At 48.0% G+C, this 16,954-nt stretch overlaps 1 protein-coding gene across 2 annotated transcripts in view; it reads right to left on the reverse strand.

The window, feature by feature from the left end:
• The window catches only part of ADGRB1 (adhesion G protein-coupled receptor B1), a 273,806-nt gene that overhangs the window by 141,257 nt on the left and 115,595 nt on the right, over window positions 1–16,954 (reverse strand). For both annotated transcript variants that reach the window (XM_077351362.1, XM_077351361.1), the window contains exons 3-4: window positions 10,906–11,064; window positions 667–774 (exon numbers count right to left, since the gene is read on the reverse strand). In XM_077351362.1, the coding sequence (XP_077207477.1) occupies window positions 667–774; window positions 10,906–11,064 (267 nt within the window). The remainder of the gene's footprint in view (window positions 1–666; window positions 775–10,905; window positions 11,065–16,954) is intronic.

Consider the following 16,954-nt stretch of genomic DNA (forward strand, 5'->3'; position numbering starts at 1 on the left):
ATTTTGTAAGCCAGGTGCCTCTGCTTCCTTGGGTCATCAAAGGTCAAGGGTCTGTTTCCACCCACCTGGTGAGGTTGAAAACAGACCCTGGGGACGTTTGTGATCAGATCTTCCCTGTGTCTTTTCAAGCTGGACCACAGCACTTGTGGGGGACTCAATATGTATGAGGGCCATATGGGAAGGGGCAGCAGAGTATTGGCTCTTCTCTCCCGACAGGGGTTCACTTCCTGTCTCCATCCCCCAATGTTACAGACCTTTAAAGAAAAGGAAAAAAGCAAGCAAGAGGGGCTAGCCTATCTCTCTTTTTTCCCTTCAAAAAAAGACAGCCAAAATACCCGTCATTTCCCCTCTAAAAACATAACAGAGCTGAGGCCTTTATTTCTACTGTTTAAATTTATTTATTTAGCCAATGTATATGCTGCTCTTCCCACAAGGCACATGCAGGATGGAAGGATCGCCCCCCACCTGCCATGTAGACGTAACTCAAACCGGTGCTCCTTAATTTCTTAAAAAGAAAAACGAAAAAGAGGAGATTCACAATCTCTGCGATGCCCGGTTTGATCCTGGCTGAATAAGAACTGAGCGCAGATGTTTAACACAGTGGCTGTGATTCTTTCCTTCTGCCCCCAACACACATACTGGGACTAGAATCAGATAGCCTCTTACCCATTTGAGGCGCTGGGTAGCCGTACTGCTGTAGCTCGTCCGCATCGTCCCGCTTTCGGTTATCGGTGGACCTCAGCGATTGGCTTCGGGAATTGTAATGTTCGTTTGCTTGGGAGAAAAAAAGGGGCAGGTGAGCAAGGCAACTGTTTATTTGGCAAGGTTTCTGTCACCCAAAAGCTGCACCGAAAATGCATAGCAAAGCTTAGCGACGTTATGAGAGGACGGTTTGGCAATCCAGAGAACACATGTGGTGTAGCCTTCAGCAACATTCAGGGCTGTGCAGATCTCCCTCCCCTTCACTAAAACAAAATAAACAGTATTTAACACATGGAATTCACTGCTGCAGGAAAGCTTTAGGATGCTTAGGGCTGATCCTGCGTTGAGCAGGGGGTTGGACTAGATGGCCTGTATGGCCCCTTCCAACTCTATGATTCTATGATTCTATGATTCTATGATTCTATGATTCTATGATTCTATGATTCTATGATTCTATGATTCTATGATTCTATGATTCTATGATTCTATGATTCTATGAAATGGTGGCATCTACAAGCATAGACAGCGTCAATAGGGGACGGGAGAAAGAACCGGAGCACAGATCCATGTCTGGCTCTTAGCCACATGGTATAGATGGAATATTCTGTCTGGCGCAGGGATGCTCTGTCTCCTTGGTGCTTAGGGGGGGGCACAGTGGGGGTTCTGGACTTCCCCAAGCACCAGGAATACAGGACAAGGGGTTCCAGACAGTAAAAGGCTTTAACAGTTAACTCTAACACCTTGGAATGGATCCAAAAACCTAATGGCCCACCAGGTTTTACAAGTTGAGGTTCTTCCTCCAAGGTCCCTCATAATCCATCAGGAATCCGATGCCCCGCTTTATACAAACTTGACCCAAACCATCTATTTTTCACACTGTGTTTTGGTAAATCCTGGTGCATCCAAGATACTTCTGCTGGTGTGTTAGAGCAGGGCCCCTCAAAATTGATCATACACCTTCTTGCAGCTCAATGGACATGTCAGAAAACTCTTTAGTTTCCCCAATGAAGTTCAGTGAAAACAAGTTTATTTACCAGAAACTGTTTGAGGTCTAAGACGTTATGAGAATTCATTCCCTAAATGATAACACATTCTGTTTGTATTGAAGTAGAGGCTATTTGAATTGTGCTAGTTAAATTTCTTATTTACATTTTTTTTGCCTCATTGTTTCATTTGAACACCTGGAAGTTGGAAATCCTACCTCTGCCCTCTTCATTAGATTTCCCCAGCTCCTTGTGTGGTGCAGAAAGCTTCATGTCTGACAGGGGGCAAATTCCGACCAGACCTTTTTAAAGAGAGTTTTGACTTGAGCCAAGTAGCACTTCCCATGACGTGTAGGCATAACTTAGAATCATAGAATCATAGAGTTGGAAGGGGCCATACAGGCCATCTAGTCCAACCCCCTGCTCAACGCAGGATCAGCCCAAAGCATCCTAAAGCATCCAAGAAAAGTGTGTATCCAACCTTTGCTTGAAGACTGCCAGTGAGGGGGAGCTCACCACCTTCTTAGGCAGCCTATTCCACTGCTGAACTACTCTGACTGTGAAAAACGTTTTCCTGATATCTAGCCTATATCGTTGTACTTGAAGTTTAAACCCATTACTGTGTGTCCTCTCCTCTGCAGCCAGCAGAAACAGCATCCTGCCCTCCTCCAAGTGACAACCTTTCAAATACTTAAAGAGGGCTATCATGTCCCCTCTCAACCTCCTTTTCTCCAGGCTGAACATTCCCAAGTCCCTCAACCCATCTTCATAGGGCTTGGTCCCTTGGTCCCGGATATCACAAAGCGAAAACTTCCCTTTTCACTTTGTGATATCCGGCCAACACAGGTTCTAGCAGCTTTTGAAAAACACCAAATTGCTCACGTGGGAAGACGACACCCACCACAAGTGACAACACCCACCACAGGTTGTCTTCCAAAGCACCGTTGATTCTCTAAACCGCCGGTATCTGTCTCCAGCTGGGAAAAAGCTATTCACAATCTGATCTATCTGTCAAATCTAGAGAGAATTTTGCTCACAGGGTGTCCCTGGGTGGCTTCCTGGTGACGTTGCCGACAATTCCTGACACATTGGCTCAGCAGGCAACAAGTCCCATCTGCCATTCTGTGTCCAGCTTTCGGGCTTCACTGGACGAGATTTTCCGTGCGAAGGTTTCTGGTCCTTAATGAGTTCCCTGATTGCTTTCCAGCCCCCTGCTGACATCCGGGGCTTCAGCTGCCTTCCTTCTTGCTCACTGAAGTCAGGCAGGACAAAAATGCAGGAATTTCAGGCCGCCTTCTGACCGTAAAAGCCCCCTCCTAAGGTCACCCAGTCACCCAAGAAATAAGCTCCTCTGGCCAATGGAGAGAGGCTCAAGCAGGTGTGGTTTGAGAGTACAACAGCAAGAGTCAAATCCGGTAGCACCATAAGGACCAACAGGATTTCCAGAGTGTGAGCTTTCGTTGCATGCAGATGGGGCCCCAGGTTCAATCCCTGGCTTCTCCAGCTAAAAGAGGGCCCCAGGTTCAATTCCTGGCAAATCCAGCTAAAAGAGGGTCCCAGGTTCAATTCCTCCAGCTAAAAGAGGGTCTCAGGTTCAATTCCTGGCATCTCCAGCTAAAAGAGGGTCTCAGGTTTAGTTCTTGGCATCTCCAGCTAAAACAGGGTCCCAGGTTCAATTCCTGGCATCTCCAGCTAAAACAGGGTCTCAGGTTTAATTCTTGGCATCTCCAGCTAAAACAGGGTCCCAGGTCCAATTCCTGGCATTTCCAGTAAAAATAGGGTCCCAGGTCCAATTCCTGGCATCTCCAGCTAAAATAGGGTCCCAGGTTCAATTCCTGGCATCTCCAACTAAAAGAGAATCTCAGGTTCAGTCCTTAGTATCTCCAACTAACAGACTGAGAAGGGCAGCTGTGAATGAGCTAGAAAAGATCTTTAAGGGTAAGGATGTCTTGTTGGCAATCAAGAATGAGTTAAATCATGCCATAGGCCCTAAACAGTCTGGTCCCTGTGGGACTGCCTTCTCCACTATGCCCCCAAAGGAACTTAAGATCAAGCATACCAAATCTGCTCAAGATCCCTGGACCCAGAGAACTCAAATTGGCCTCAACCACAGCCAGGGACCTTTCAGCCCCACTGCTGGCCTGGTGGGATGGTAAAAGAGTTCCATGGGGCCTGCAAGACACAGCTGTTCCCAATAAGCGGGCCTCCCTACATAAATAGCAAGCATCTGTATGTCCAGTCAATTATGAATATTTGAAGCACTTCACCATCCCCTCCATCCTGCCAGAGAGAAGGCAGGAAATGCCTTTGAGTGTTTTTAGAAGAAGAAGAAGAAGAGTTGGTTCTTAGATGCTGCTTTTCCCTACCCGAAGGAGGCTCAAAGCGGCTTCAAATCGCCTTCCCTTTCCTCTCCCCACAACAGACACCCTGTGAGGGAGGGGAGGCTGAAAGAGCCCTGAGATTACTGAAGAAGAAGAAGAGTTGGTCCTTATATGCCACTTTTCTCTACCCGAAGGAGTCTCAAAGCGGCTTACATTCGCCTTCCCTTTCCTCTCCTACCCTCTAGGGTCGTAGTGAATGCAAACCTACTTTGAACATTCTAAAGCACTGCAGAAATGTTAAACGTGATTATTCTCCGGTGTCTAATTCACCGGGGCAAACGTTCTTCCTATGACGCAGATATTTCCAAAGGTCACTCGCCAGGGAAGGAGTATCAAAGCAACACTGATGGCTCACTTCCCCCAAGCGCACCAAGAAATGGCTCAGTTTCTCAGGAGCCCAGACGTGGAGGGACTCAGTGGCCTCATGTGCACCTGTGGTGCTCCCCAAGGGAAAATAGGTAAGACGACTCGGATGCAGCACTAGCAGAGAGGCCCCTGCGAATGTCAGAATGAACGCGCCGATTTGTCGGCTGTTCCTGAAAAGGTGAACACAGCGAAGCCCTGATGGGCAGAAATTTGGGGTGACTCTGGATCCATACCATGGCAAGGCCAGGGACGGAAGATAACTTTGGAACCAGGAGCAGAAAGTCTCCAGTGAGTCACACCTTATTTGAGACACTAGACATGGCTTTTGCTAGGTGATGCGCTGTCCTAGACAGCATCCTAAAAAGCAGAGACGTCACCCTGCCAACAAAAGTGCGTTTAGTCAAGGCTATGGTATTCCCAGTTGCAATGTATGGCTGTGAAAGTTGGACCATAAGGAAGGCCAAGCGTCAAAGAATTGAGGCTTTTGAACTCTGGTGCTGGAGAAGACTCTTGCGAGTCCCTTGGACTGCAAGGCGAACAAACCGGTCAGTCCTAAAGGAGATCAGCCCTGACTGCTCTTTAGAAGGCCAGATCCTGAAGATGAAAGTGAAATACTTTGGCCACCTCATGAGAAGGAAGGACTCCCTGGAGAAGAGCCTAATGCTGGAAGCGATTGAGGGCAAAAGAAGAAGGGGACGACAGAGAATGAGGTGGCTGGATGGAGTCACTGAAGCAGTCGGTGCAAACTTAAATGGACTCCGGGGAATGGTAGAGGACAGGAAGGCCTGGAGGATCTTTGTCCATGGGGTCGCGATGGGTTGGACACGACTTCGCACCTAACAACAACAAGCGCTGTCCTTTCAGGCAGCTCCCTCGACGGTATCGCTTTCAAAGAATAAACGGCGGCCAGCGGCAACAGGCACAGTGGCTCCGTGGCACGCTGTGACGCAAAACCCGCGAGTGCCGACAGACGGGGCGTCTGTGCCAGGCGGCATGTTGACATCCCTCTGCCTTCTGTTCCTATTTATTTATTTATTTGCTCAGGGAAATGACGGGAAAGGGCTGACATTTTCTCAGGTGCTCTGCAGCCCACAATCCTGCTCCTGCTTCCCTCTCCCATTCTTTCTGCCGTTACCTAGGGACACACATGAGCACATACGCAGCTGCCTTCTAGCGACTGCCAAGGAGGTCAGAATTGTCTGCTCGGACAGGCAGCTGCTCTCCAGGACTAAGAGCAGCGGCTTCTAATCTGGCAAGCCAGGTTTGATCCCCCGCTCCCCCACATGCAGCCAGCTGGGTGACCTCAGGCTAGTCACAGTCCTGATAGTTCTGTTCTGACTGAGCAGTATTATCAAGGCTCTCTTGGCTCCACCCACCTCACAGGCTGCTTGTTGTGGGGAGAAGAGAAGGTGACTGTTTATTTATTTTTATTTATTTATTTATAATTGGATTTGTATGACCACCGCTCCCAAAGCTGGCTCGCGGTGGTTTACAATTTTTAGTAAACAATCCATATGATAAAATAAAAAAAAAACATTAAACACATTAAAAACATTATAAAACTCAACCCAAGCAATGGCAAAGTACAATTTAATTTCTTTACAGGGGGTTGGACTAGATGACCCAAGAGGTCCCTTCCAACTCTATTATTCTATGATTCTATGATTCTAAGCCCAGTTGGTGGACCAAAGATGGCCAATGGAGTTTGGGATGTTGTCCCTGGGGATTTGTAGAGTCAGGCCAATTGAATACTAGTCCAGTCTCTAAGGGGAGAGGGGAACCCGATCTTAATCCCTGGGACCGCCACCCAGCCTCAGACAAACACCTGGCGGAAGAGATCTGTTTTGAACACCCTGCAGAACTCAAAGAGCTGTGACAGGGCCCACAGCTCTTCCAGGAGCTCATTCCACCAGATAGAAAAGTGGGATACAAAAAACAACCCTTCTTCCTCTACATGATCTTTAACAGGAGATTCCGGGGATTGAACCTAGGACCTTCTGAATGCAAAGTGGAGGCTCCTCCCCTCTTGTTTTTAAGGGGGGTTCTTTCAGCCACCACATTAAGGAGTCCACTGAGAAACACACACAACAATTGAGAATGGCATTTGCTGCTTCCATATGCAGAGGCAGCCAACCTTGGAATGATAGAGCTGGAGGTCTGCTAGTTAACTGGAGATGCTGGGGATTGAACCTGGGACCTTCTGCAGGTGTCCTATGCTGAACCATGGCTCTTCCCCAAATGCTAAGACAATTTCGGTGTACACAAAAGCTGCTAGTGGAACATGCCTGAACAAAAAAGGCTTCCTTTTACAGAACCGGACGCTTGGCCAACAAGGTCAGTTCTGTGCAATCAGACTGGTGGAGGATCTCTGAAATCTTAGGAAGAGGTCCTTCACTCTTTGCTCTCTTCCATGGTTCTCTTGACACCTGGAAGTTGCATTTCCCATCAGGCCACAACTGGAGTCCTATGTGCACCTCTGGGCGACTTGCTTCAAAAAGATGTGGACAAAATGGAGTGGGTGCAGAGGACAGCGATGAGGATGATCCAGGGCCTGGGGACCAAGCCCTAGGAGGAAAGGCTGAGGGACTTGGGAAGGTCCAGCCTGGAGAAGAGGAGGCTGAGGGAGGACAGGATGGCTGTGTTGAAGTTTGGGAAAGGCTGTTCCCTTAGAGAAGAGCAGGTAACTGTTGGTAGCAGAGGAGAGGAAAGGTACTGTCCAGATAATAGAAAACAGTTTTTGCACAGTAAGAATAGTTTGGCTGTGGAAGCAGCTGCCTAGGAGAGGTGGGGAGCTCCCCAACGTTGGCTGTTTTCATGAATAGACAAAGACTCGTCTGGGCTACTCTAGGAGTATCCTGCCTTAAACAGGGGGTGGACTAGATGGCTTCTATAAACGCTTCCACCTCTGTGATTTTATCAGTCCATGAGAGAAGAAGAGGAGGAGCACAAAGAAGAGGAGGAGCTGGATTTTATTCCACATTTTTTCCTATGTTAAGAAATCCCCATGCAGATTATAATCACTTTCCTCCCCTCTCCCCTCAACAGGTACCCGGAGAGGCAGGCTGAGAGAGCCCCAAGAGAACTGGGACTGGCTCAAGCTAGCTTTATGTAGAGGAGAAGTGGGGAATAAGCCACCACTCTTAACCATGCTGGCTCTCTTATCAAAGAAATCATTTGATAGGGCAAGTTCTCAAGAGTTTGCCGAAGAAGTTCCAATGAAGCCCTTTCCCCCAACCCCCGGTACAACTCCATCAAATGTCATATGGGTGGCAACAGCCGCGTTCCTCCGGGGAGATGTCCTTGGCCTGTAAAATGAGTGCTTCGGTCCCAATTCAATTGACGGCAAAGGTCTTCTCATCGGAATTAGTAAGGAGGCCGCCGTCGGGGTTTTGTTCCGTCTCTAACATGCCATAAGCGGAAATTACATCAAGCTCGGGCACTGACAAATCACCCTTAGCAAACTGGCTGCATCCAGAGAACCGAATTGGGCAGGGGAGGGAGGTGGAATTCTGTCCTCCGTCTGCAATAAGGAGTAATTCCAGCAGCCTGGGGCCATCTCACTTCTTGCCTGTGAAAATGCATGAAAACTTACATTTGTATGCAGGGATGAGAGCGTCCATCAGTTCCCCTGATTTCTCTTTTTGTCACCTTGCCTTAGTTTGAACTTCAGCAGAGCTGTGCTTGCATCTGTTTATTGAGTTAATCAATGGATTTGACTGGCTTGGAAGTTCTTGGACACAGAAACCTTTTTTGCGGATTGTGTTAATTTAATGGGGTTTTATTCTTATTACGTTATCTGTCTGCTTGTCCGTCTTGTCCGTCCATCCATCCACTGCTCATCTAGTCCGATACTCTGCATCACCCAGGGGGCAAAACCCACATGCCTTTGGGAGGCCCATCTGTAGGGTCAGAAGTCCAGAAGCCCTCCCACTGCACACACACCCCCCCCCCCGAGCACCAAGAAGACAGAAGTTCACTGCCACAGACAGAGTGTTCCCTCTATGCCTTATGGCTAAGAGCCACTGAGGGACCTCCGCTTCATCTATCGGTGGCTGCTCTGACTCCCAGAAGGGCTTATGGACCCTTGGGAAACCCCTGCGCCAAGGCATGAGAAACAGCCTGATCTTGGATTGGGTAGAGCTCAAATTCATCTAGAGCGAGAGAAAGTGGGGAAGTTACCCAAAAGAAAATAGGCCCGTCTCCCCCTAAGACACGCTCACAGAAGCCTGAAACTGTCCTTTTATTCCTCCTCCTCCTCCTCCTCTTCTTCTTCTCCATATAAATTTCTCCCTGAAACCGTTTTCATGGCTGACGTCCGTGACTGGCTGGATTCATTTTGTTACCACTTATATGCAATGGACACAAAAACGGGCAGCAGACTTAATGCTATGGGATTTTGTTGCCCAGCCGGAGATAAAGATGACAGCAAGAACGTAAGAGAAGCCATGGTGGGGCAAGCCAACGGCCCTCCCCATCCAATGCTCTGTGTCATTCAGTGGCTAAACCTCAGGTGCCCCCAGAAGCCCTCCCCCTGTTGTCCCCCACAGCACCAATAATATAGCATTACTGCCCCATACATTATACCTGGCATGTATGTATGTATGTATGCACCCATGAATCCATGTGTCAGTCTGTATGTATGCCTATCTACTGTATCTATCGTCTAACTCAGGGGCGGTCAAGCTGTGGCCCTCCAGATGTCCAAGGACTACAATTCCCATGAGCCCCTGCTGGCAGGGGCTCATGGGAATTGTAGTCCATGGACATCTGGAGGGCCACAGTTTGGTACCACCCCTGGTCTAACTTCTGTCTGTCCGTATTATTTATAGTTCAACTTTCACACGTGAACCGGTGGCATCTATTGGATTGGGACCAAGAAACCAATTTTGTAGGCCATCCCAGGCAGGGCTTCTCCACGCTTGCTCTAAAACAGAAGAGGGGCCCCTCCCCGCAGCTCAGCCGTAACCGGCTCGCCTTCTTGGCCCGCTGATGCGGCAGCAGTTGGACGAGGGCAGCAGAAATTAAACACTTGGCGTTCGTTCCAGGTACCTTCCGGACAAATTAGCTGATGGGAACGAGAAGATGAAAGCCTAACGCACTGGAAACATTCTGGGTAGAGGATCCAGAGACAAAACGATGGTAATTAGATCGAGATGCTGAACAACCGGTAGGATTGATTTAGGTCTTTTGAGTGACATCGTGTTCTGATAGAGCTTCCAGGACACCCCCCCCCTCCACCCGCCACTGGTGGGGATGGCTTGGTAGGGTTGCCAGCTTCTGGCTGGGGAATGCCTGGGGATTCCTGCAGAGCGGTTCTCTTAGAGCTCCCTCAACCCCACCTCCCTCCCAGGGTGTCTGTTGTGGGGAAAGGAAGGGAAAGGGGTTTATAAGCCACTTTGGGACTCCTTTGGGCAGTGAAAAGCGGCAAACAAAAATCCAGCTCCTCCTCCTTTTTCTTCTTCTTGAATAAAACTTTGTGGGTCTTAAAGGTGCCACAGTACTTGAGCCTTGCTTATTTAGGGAGTTGGGTTCTGCACAACTTTTGCTGTAACCCTTTTGGCACTTCAGGTAGAAGATTTGTTTCACAGGGTGCCTTTTGCACATGACACCTTGTGGTTTTCCCTTCACTAATCACTTAGGAGAGATCGCAGTGCTCAGGTGGGCAGCCGCCACCCAGTCAGCATTTTTAAAGATCTGTGCAGCCAGTCACCTCTTCAAAGGCCAAGCTGGCCAAGCCTACTGTCTAAAAACAGCATCCACGGATTGTACCTTCGGGACCCCTGATCTCAATTGTATAACTTGGAATTCTTTTGGGCAATTCATGGGTGCGCCACAACCAAAGGCCACAAACAATCCCATGTTAAACATTTGCAGGCTCTGACCCATGACTGTAAACAGAAGCCGTAAGGTGTGTTTGTGTGGGGGGATTAACAGTGGTGAGACCTGACAAACAGAGGGCAAGCCAAAGCAGCAGAAGACCCCGCTGGAATGCAGCAAACAAGGAAACAGCAAAGCCGCAACTGAGCTGTGAAACAAACTTCACTCGAGCCCTAAATGTTCATGAGGTTGTCTCCTGACCGATGGACACGTGATTCTACAGACAGGGCTGCCAGTTCTCAAGTGTGAAAATACCTGGGGATTTAAGGGTGGAGCCTTGGAGGCTGAGGTTTAGGGAGGGAGAGGACCTTGCAGCCCACCTTCCCAAGCTACCGTTGGCTCCAGAAGTGGATCAAGTGTTTTTGCTACATCCATAATACAGAAATAAGCAATTTAGGTAGTTGAGGGTTCTGTCGTAATTCCAGGAAGTCTCCAGATCCCACCTGGAGGTTGACGACTCTATCAAGAGTTAGAAACCACCCCCCTCCACCGCCTCCCCCAGGGCATGTAAGAAATGTTCATTGTAAGGACCTCTTGGCGGAAAGGGAACCAGCAAGCTGCTGGCCAGACTGGCGCTCCGGAAACTGTCTACTTACGATTGCAGGCTTTCCGGTTGCAGAGCCTGCCTTCTTCCACGACGCCTTCACAAACAAGGCTGTCATCGGGGAGGGGCTGGCAGGTGCGGGTGCGAGTCTGGAGGCCTCCCCCGCAGTCCCGGGTGCATTCGCCCCAGGCGGACCAAGGGTTCCAACCACCTGCGAGACAAAAAGCAAAACATCAGCCTCGGTGCCTGGAAGGAAGGTTGGGAGAAAAACTCCATTGTTTCCATTTTGCAGATGGGCTGGAATAGAACTCCCATGTCCAGTGGCACTATACCTCCAGCAGCCAATTTTCCAAGGGGGAATAATCACAGGGGTTGGATCCCACGGGCCTCTTGCACTAGCAGAGGTCTTCTCCTCTAGTGGAAAGAGTTTTCCCCTGAGGATGGTGCTCTTCCATCAGAGGAAGGCTCCTGGAGATGAGATCCTCCACTGGAAGAAGAGAACCCCGGAATCCACGTCTACCAGGGGTAGTCAAACTGCAGCCCTCCAGATATCCATGGACTACAATTCCCATGAGCCCCTGCCAGCATATGCTGGCAGGGGCTCATGGGAATTGTAGTCCACGGACATCTGGAGGGCCGCAGTTTGACTACCCTGAAATCACACTGGCGGTCTGCAGTAAGGGAAAAGCCATCCGTGCAAGTAGCTCTCTGCTCTTTGAGGCTCATCAGATTGGGACCTGTGACGAGATAGATCTCAGCTGTCGCACTATGATTATGGGATGGCCTCCTAGGGGAAATGATGGTATGTTCTTTCCTAGGAGGTGAAAATTTGGTTCTATCTTTAAGAAGGCAAAATATAGGTTGGCTGGTTGAATTGCTAGTATTCATTGGTGATTGATATTTTTTTTAAATGGTTTAAAAATATGCTGTTAGCCCATTTGGGGATTTGGGGTTTTGCTGCTAAATGTATAAAAATGCCGTCAAATTGCAGCCTGGTTCCAGGGGGCCTGTAAAATGGTGCTGTTCCACCAGGCATTTGGCTGAGACTCAGGATTGTACCTCTAACATGGACATGGCCGCCCCACCCATCCCATCACGGGGGTTCCTACCCAGACTATTCACCCCTTTTCTCCAGCCAGGGAACATAGCAGAATTTCATGTAATGTACGCCTGGCCCATCAAGGCATGATTTTGGGAAGAAGCAATTGGTCATAGGAAATACTGTGATGTTTTTAATATGAAACTTTGTTATTTTAATGGTTTTGAATCTGTTGTATTTCCTGTTGTAAGCCCAAGCCCACTTAGAGATCACATCAACAACAACAATAATAACTTAGAATCATAGAATCACAGAGTTGGAAGGGGCCTTACAGGCCATCTACGATGACTTATGATGACCCTATAGGGTTTTCAAGGCAGGAGCTGAACAGAATTGTTTTGCCATTGCCTGCCTCTCTGTAGCAACCCTGAGCTTTCTTGGACGTGGCCCATCCAACTACTAACCAGGGATGACCTTGCTTAGCTTCTGAGACCCCAAATTGAGAGATAAAGGTGGTTTGCCATTACCTAGCTCTGCATAGCAACTGTGGACTTACTTGGATTCTGGAGATTTATGGTGGAGGGGGGGATCACTTGGGCATGAAATTGGGTCCACCGCAGGAGGGCAGGCAATTGTGAGCTCTTGCATTGTGCAGGGAGTTGGAGTAGATGACCCTGGAGGTTCCTTCCAACTCTAGGATTCTATGATTCCCCCCCCCCCTCCAAGCATCCTCCAGGGCCAACCTTACTAGCTTGAGCTACCCAGGTCAGTTAGAGACAAGCAGGGCTGGTTTAACATCACTTGTTCTGTGTAGCAACCCTGGATTTCCCTGGTGGTCCCCCATCCAAGTACTAACAAGGGCCGACCCAGCTTAGCTTCCAAGGTCTGGTCCCCCAAGCTGCAGGGTTGTGACATCAAGGCTGGGAAAGTCCTGGAGTCTTGGGGGTGGAGTCTGGGGAGGGCAGTGACCTCAGTGAGGCACAATGCCCTAGAGTCCACCCTCTGAAGCATCAATTTCCCCCAGGGGAACTGATCTCTGTAGTCCGGAGATGAGTTGTAATTCTTGGGGTCTCCAGGTCCAACTGGGATGTTGGCATCCCTCGGAGGATGGAGGGGTAGGATTGCCAGATCCAGACTGGGAAACATCTTATGTTTGGGGGCAGAACCTGGAGAGGATAGGGGTCTCAGGGGGGTTCCTGGCCCTAGAGTCCACCTTCCAAAGCAGCCATTTTCTCCAGGGGACCAGACCGTTCTAGTCTGAAGATGAGATGCAATTTTGGGGGCTCCCTGGTCCCTTCTGGAGGTTGGCCTCTCGGTTCCTCTGAGGTCTTGCTTCTCCTTCTATTCTCTCTCCTGAATTTCATTTCAGGGAAGAATGCCTCATCATCTCCAATCCTGAAAGGGGTTCTCAATTGAATCCCTGGTCCTACAAGACTGTGTCAACAGGACCAGTTTTGTAGGCTGCCCAGCTTATTCATTGACTTAAAACATGTCTACGTCCCCCTCTTCAGCGACTCGCTTGAGGCAACTCAAAATGAAATGACAGAAATATAAAATCGCGGAAATTAATCACCATTCAAACAAGACACAAAAGCCCAGAAGCATCGAGCTCATGAAAGCTGAGAAACATAAAAGTGCATAAAAGCTCAGAAGTGTAAAATATTTGGGCAGTCTCGAGATTTCCTCAGAAGCAGATTGCAGAAACAATTCAAAAGATCAAACCCATAATTAACAACTGTGGGCGGGGGGGGGGGAGGAGAATTGTTTTGGCATCAAAGAATGAGCAGGTAGGTATCAGGCAAGCCTAAGAATGTAAGAGCCCTGCTGGATCAGACCAACAGTCCCTCTAGTCCAGCCTCCCATCTCACACAGGGGCCAACCAGTCCCTCTGGAGGACCGACAACAACTAGGCTTTGGACTAAAACTTCCCCATACCTGTGAGCCAAAGGCCAACATATATATTGTTTAAATTCTGTGAAGAAGAATACAACCTAGTGAAGGACTTCACCAGCAAATGCTAAGTTGGAAAAACAACCACTGATAACAACCACTGATGAAAATACCTTTGAAAATGGTTTAAATCTGGAGGCCGTTTGGTTGTTTTATGACAATTAAAAGAAGAGATAAGACCAAAACAAAAATAAGACATTTCTATTTGTATTTATTGTTAAATTGTTTAAATGTTTATTATAGCCTAGGTTAGGTTCTTTCTTCTGCTATCATATTCATTTTGAACTGTTCTCTTTTCGTGGTGTACTCTCAACCTTTTAGGAGAGACAGCAGCAGGTCTTTGGCGTGGGTGCAATCTATGCAGATACCCTCCGGCTTGGATGCCTTGGTTTGCAAATTTCTGACTCCCATCGGCTTCCCTGACTCCTGGCAAACGGCTTTTGACTACACACCTGGTAATTGGACTGGCTTTGTTGAATATATGCTTGTCTGGACTCTGGCCTTGGCTTTCCTTTAACTACCCTTTGCCTCGCCATTAACTCTACTTGCTTTGATTCCTAATGACTCAGACTGGACTTTGCTCTGGTGTGGACTCTGGCTAGGCTCTGCAGCCCAGGCACCTCCTGCCTCTGGGTGTGGCCAGCTAGGACAGCATAAATATGTTGAACCACAGAGGCCCCAGGACAGATCCCTGGGGTACGCCACGTGTCACTCTTCTCCAAGAGGATGCTGAACAATTAACAAGCACCTTTGGGTATGTTCTGTCAACCAGTTATTGATCCACCTGACAGAATTAGGATCCAGACCATTATATCCACCCACTTGAATCAGTGTAATTAATAGGGTTATTGGAAATGAGATCTGTCATATTGGTTAACTGCTTGAAGAACTCAGTTAGGAAATATTCCACCCCCCCCCATTTTTGTTTTTGTTTGTTTGTTTTGCTTTTACAAGATGTTGAACTCTTGTGAGAACAAGACTGCAAGCTCAGTGAAGATTCAGCCCTGCTCTCCTCATGCCAACGCCTCCTTAAGGCTCAGGTAAACAAAAGGGTCACAAAGAAAGGTGCTCAGGTTCTAAAACATCCCCAGGACCTGTGGCTGAAGGAGAATGGAATATGGAAGACCTCCACCCATTCTATAAAAGTCAATGGAGACAGAACAGAGTGGTGTTTAAGGAAATGATTACAGCCTTCTAATTGATCATGCAGTTATTGGAAATTAGCTTTCTGTATTATAGAACTGCTGTTTGTGACATCCGATGATGTCCTCCCCCATAAAATCAGAATCCCTGATTAGTCTGGTCTGGAGGAAAGCTTTCTCCTTTAGCAGGTCTGAAGCTTTCCCTAAAGAACATCAAGTCTGCAAGTCGTAATTCCTTCCTTAGGATAAATGGAATTACCCCCAAATAGGGCCGCAGTACCAGCTTCTTTCTTCTGTCAAGATTTGCAAGTCAGAATTGGAACTCTTCTCCAACTCAATCGTTCTCTTTAAATTAAACCCAAAGTCTCCCCATATGATCTTCCTGTCGATCAGCTGACCAGATACCCAAGGGTCTTTGGCAGTCCACCCCCCGCCCCCGGGTGACATGACACTTCCTGCATGAGGTGTCCACATAATGACATCACATCCTGTTCCTCTACTTGTATTCCATTTGGCACAATGGCAAATAAGGGGAGAGTGGTCAAGGAACTAGCAGTGCATTCTGGGTCACAGTTCTGACATTCGCGTTGGAAGCAGGCTCAAGGATCTGGACCTGAGATCCAAAACAACAATAAAGGATCTCCAAAAGCTGCATATTCTGTCCTGCAGCTCATACCTAACCGAACATTGACCTTCAAGGAACCTGAAAGCAGGTAATTCCCCCTCCCCCTTCTTGAAGGTCATTTTTGGGGCCTGAACAATGACTTTTCTAATGCCAGCAGGACGCTCCGTCTCTTCCATTTCCCAACAAAAGACGGATCGTTTTTCTAGGCTGTCAATGTCTATCGACATCATGGCTTGCCCCTTAATGTCTCACTCAGCCCGATCAATAGCATATCCGTAACCAGACACATTTAACTGGGTAGAGGGTAATAAACTGTTCACTTTGTGCTATTAAGAGGGCCTTCTTCCCCTCCTCTTGCTCTTCTTCCCATGGGAAGACGGGGGGAAAGGTAGAAGGTTGTCCATGCCCCGAGCAGACGTTTTGAGAGGTAAATGATAAATGTGTCTGAACCCACTTTTAGGCTGGCGGTTAAGCAAAATGCTTAATTGGCGGCATGCATTAAAAGGCAATTTCATACGGCAGCATTAAGGAAGATGCATTTGCACCATCAAAGGCGACTGACAGTCAGAAAAAGATCCCTTCCCTGGTTTAATGGCAGGTTATTTAAACAAGCCCGTGTTTTACGATGCAATGCATTATGGCTTCATTAAAAACCATCAAGAGAGGCTAGGCTGGGTTTCCTTGCTTGCTTTCATTAATTAATAGGCCTTCGAGAGACATTGGTCAGAGAAACAAAGTTAAAGTTTTTTTTGTTTTTTTTAAGGCGACAGGTGGAAAAACATGGCTCTTGAACTGAATAGCTACTCGCCATTGAATCTTCCATGAATCTCTCAGGTCCCCCCTCTGAAGCTGTTTATTCCTGCGGCCATCACTAGACCTCTGGCTGAGAATTCCACATTTGAATCACTTTCCATGCAAAGAAGAATTTCCTTTTGCCCTAATTTTTTTTTCTTTGTCTACTCTTTCCAACCTGTGCATAATTTTATAATGATCTATCACAGGGGTAGTCAACCTGTGGTCCTCCAGATGTTCATGGACTACAATTCCTATGAGCCCCTGCCAGCATTTGCTGGCAGGGGCTCATGGGAATTGTAGTCCATGAACATCTGGAGGACCACAGGTTGACAACCCCTGATCTGTCATGCCCCCCACCCTCTTAGTGGTCTCTCTTCTAACCTAAAAACTCCCAGCCTCTTGAGCCTTCCCTCCAAGGGAAGCTGCTCAAACCCCAAAATCATCTTGGTTACCTTTGTCTGTATTTCTTTTCCCAGCCTTGCAATATCCCTTTGGAGATACAGTGGCCAGAACTGTATACTTCAGAGACCAAGAATATTTCCAGGCTACA

Source organism: Paroedura picta, chromosome 9, assembly GCF_049243985.1.
Source record: "Paroedura picta isolate Pp20150507F chromosome 9, Ppicta_v3.0, whole genome shotgun sequence".
NCBI lineage: Eukaryota > Metazoa > Chordata > Lepidosauria > Squamata > Gekkonidae > Paroedura > Paroedura picta.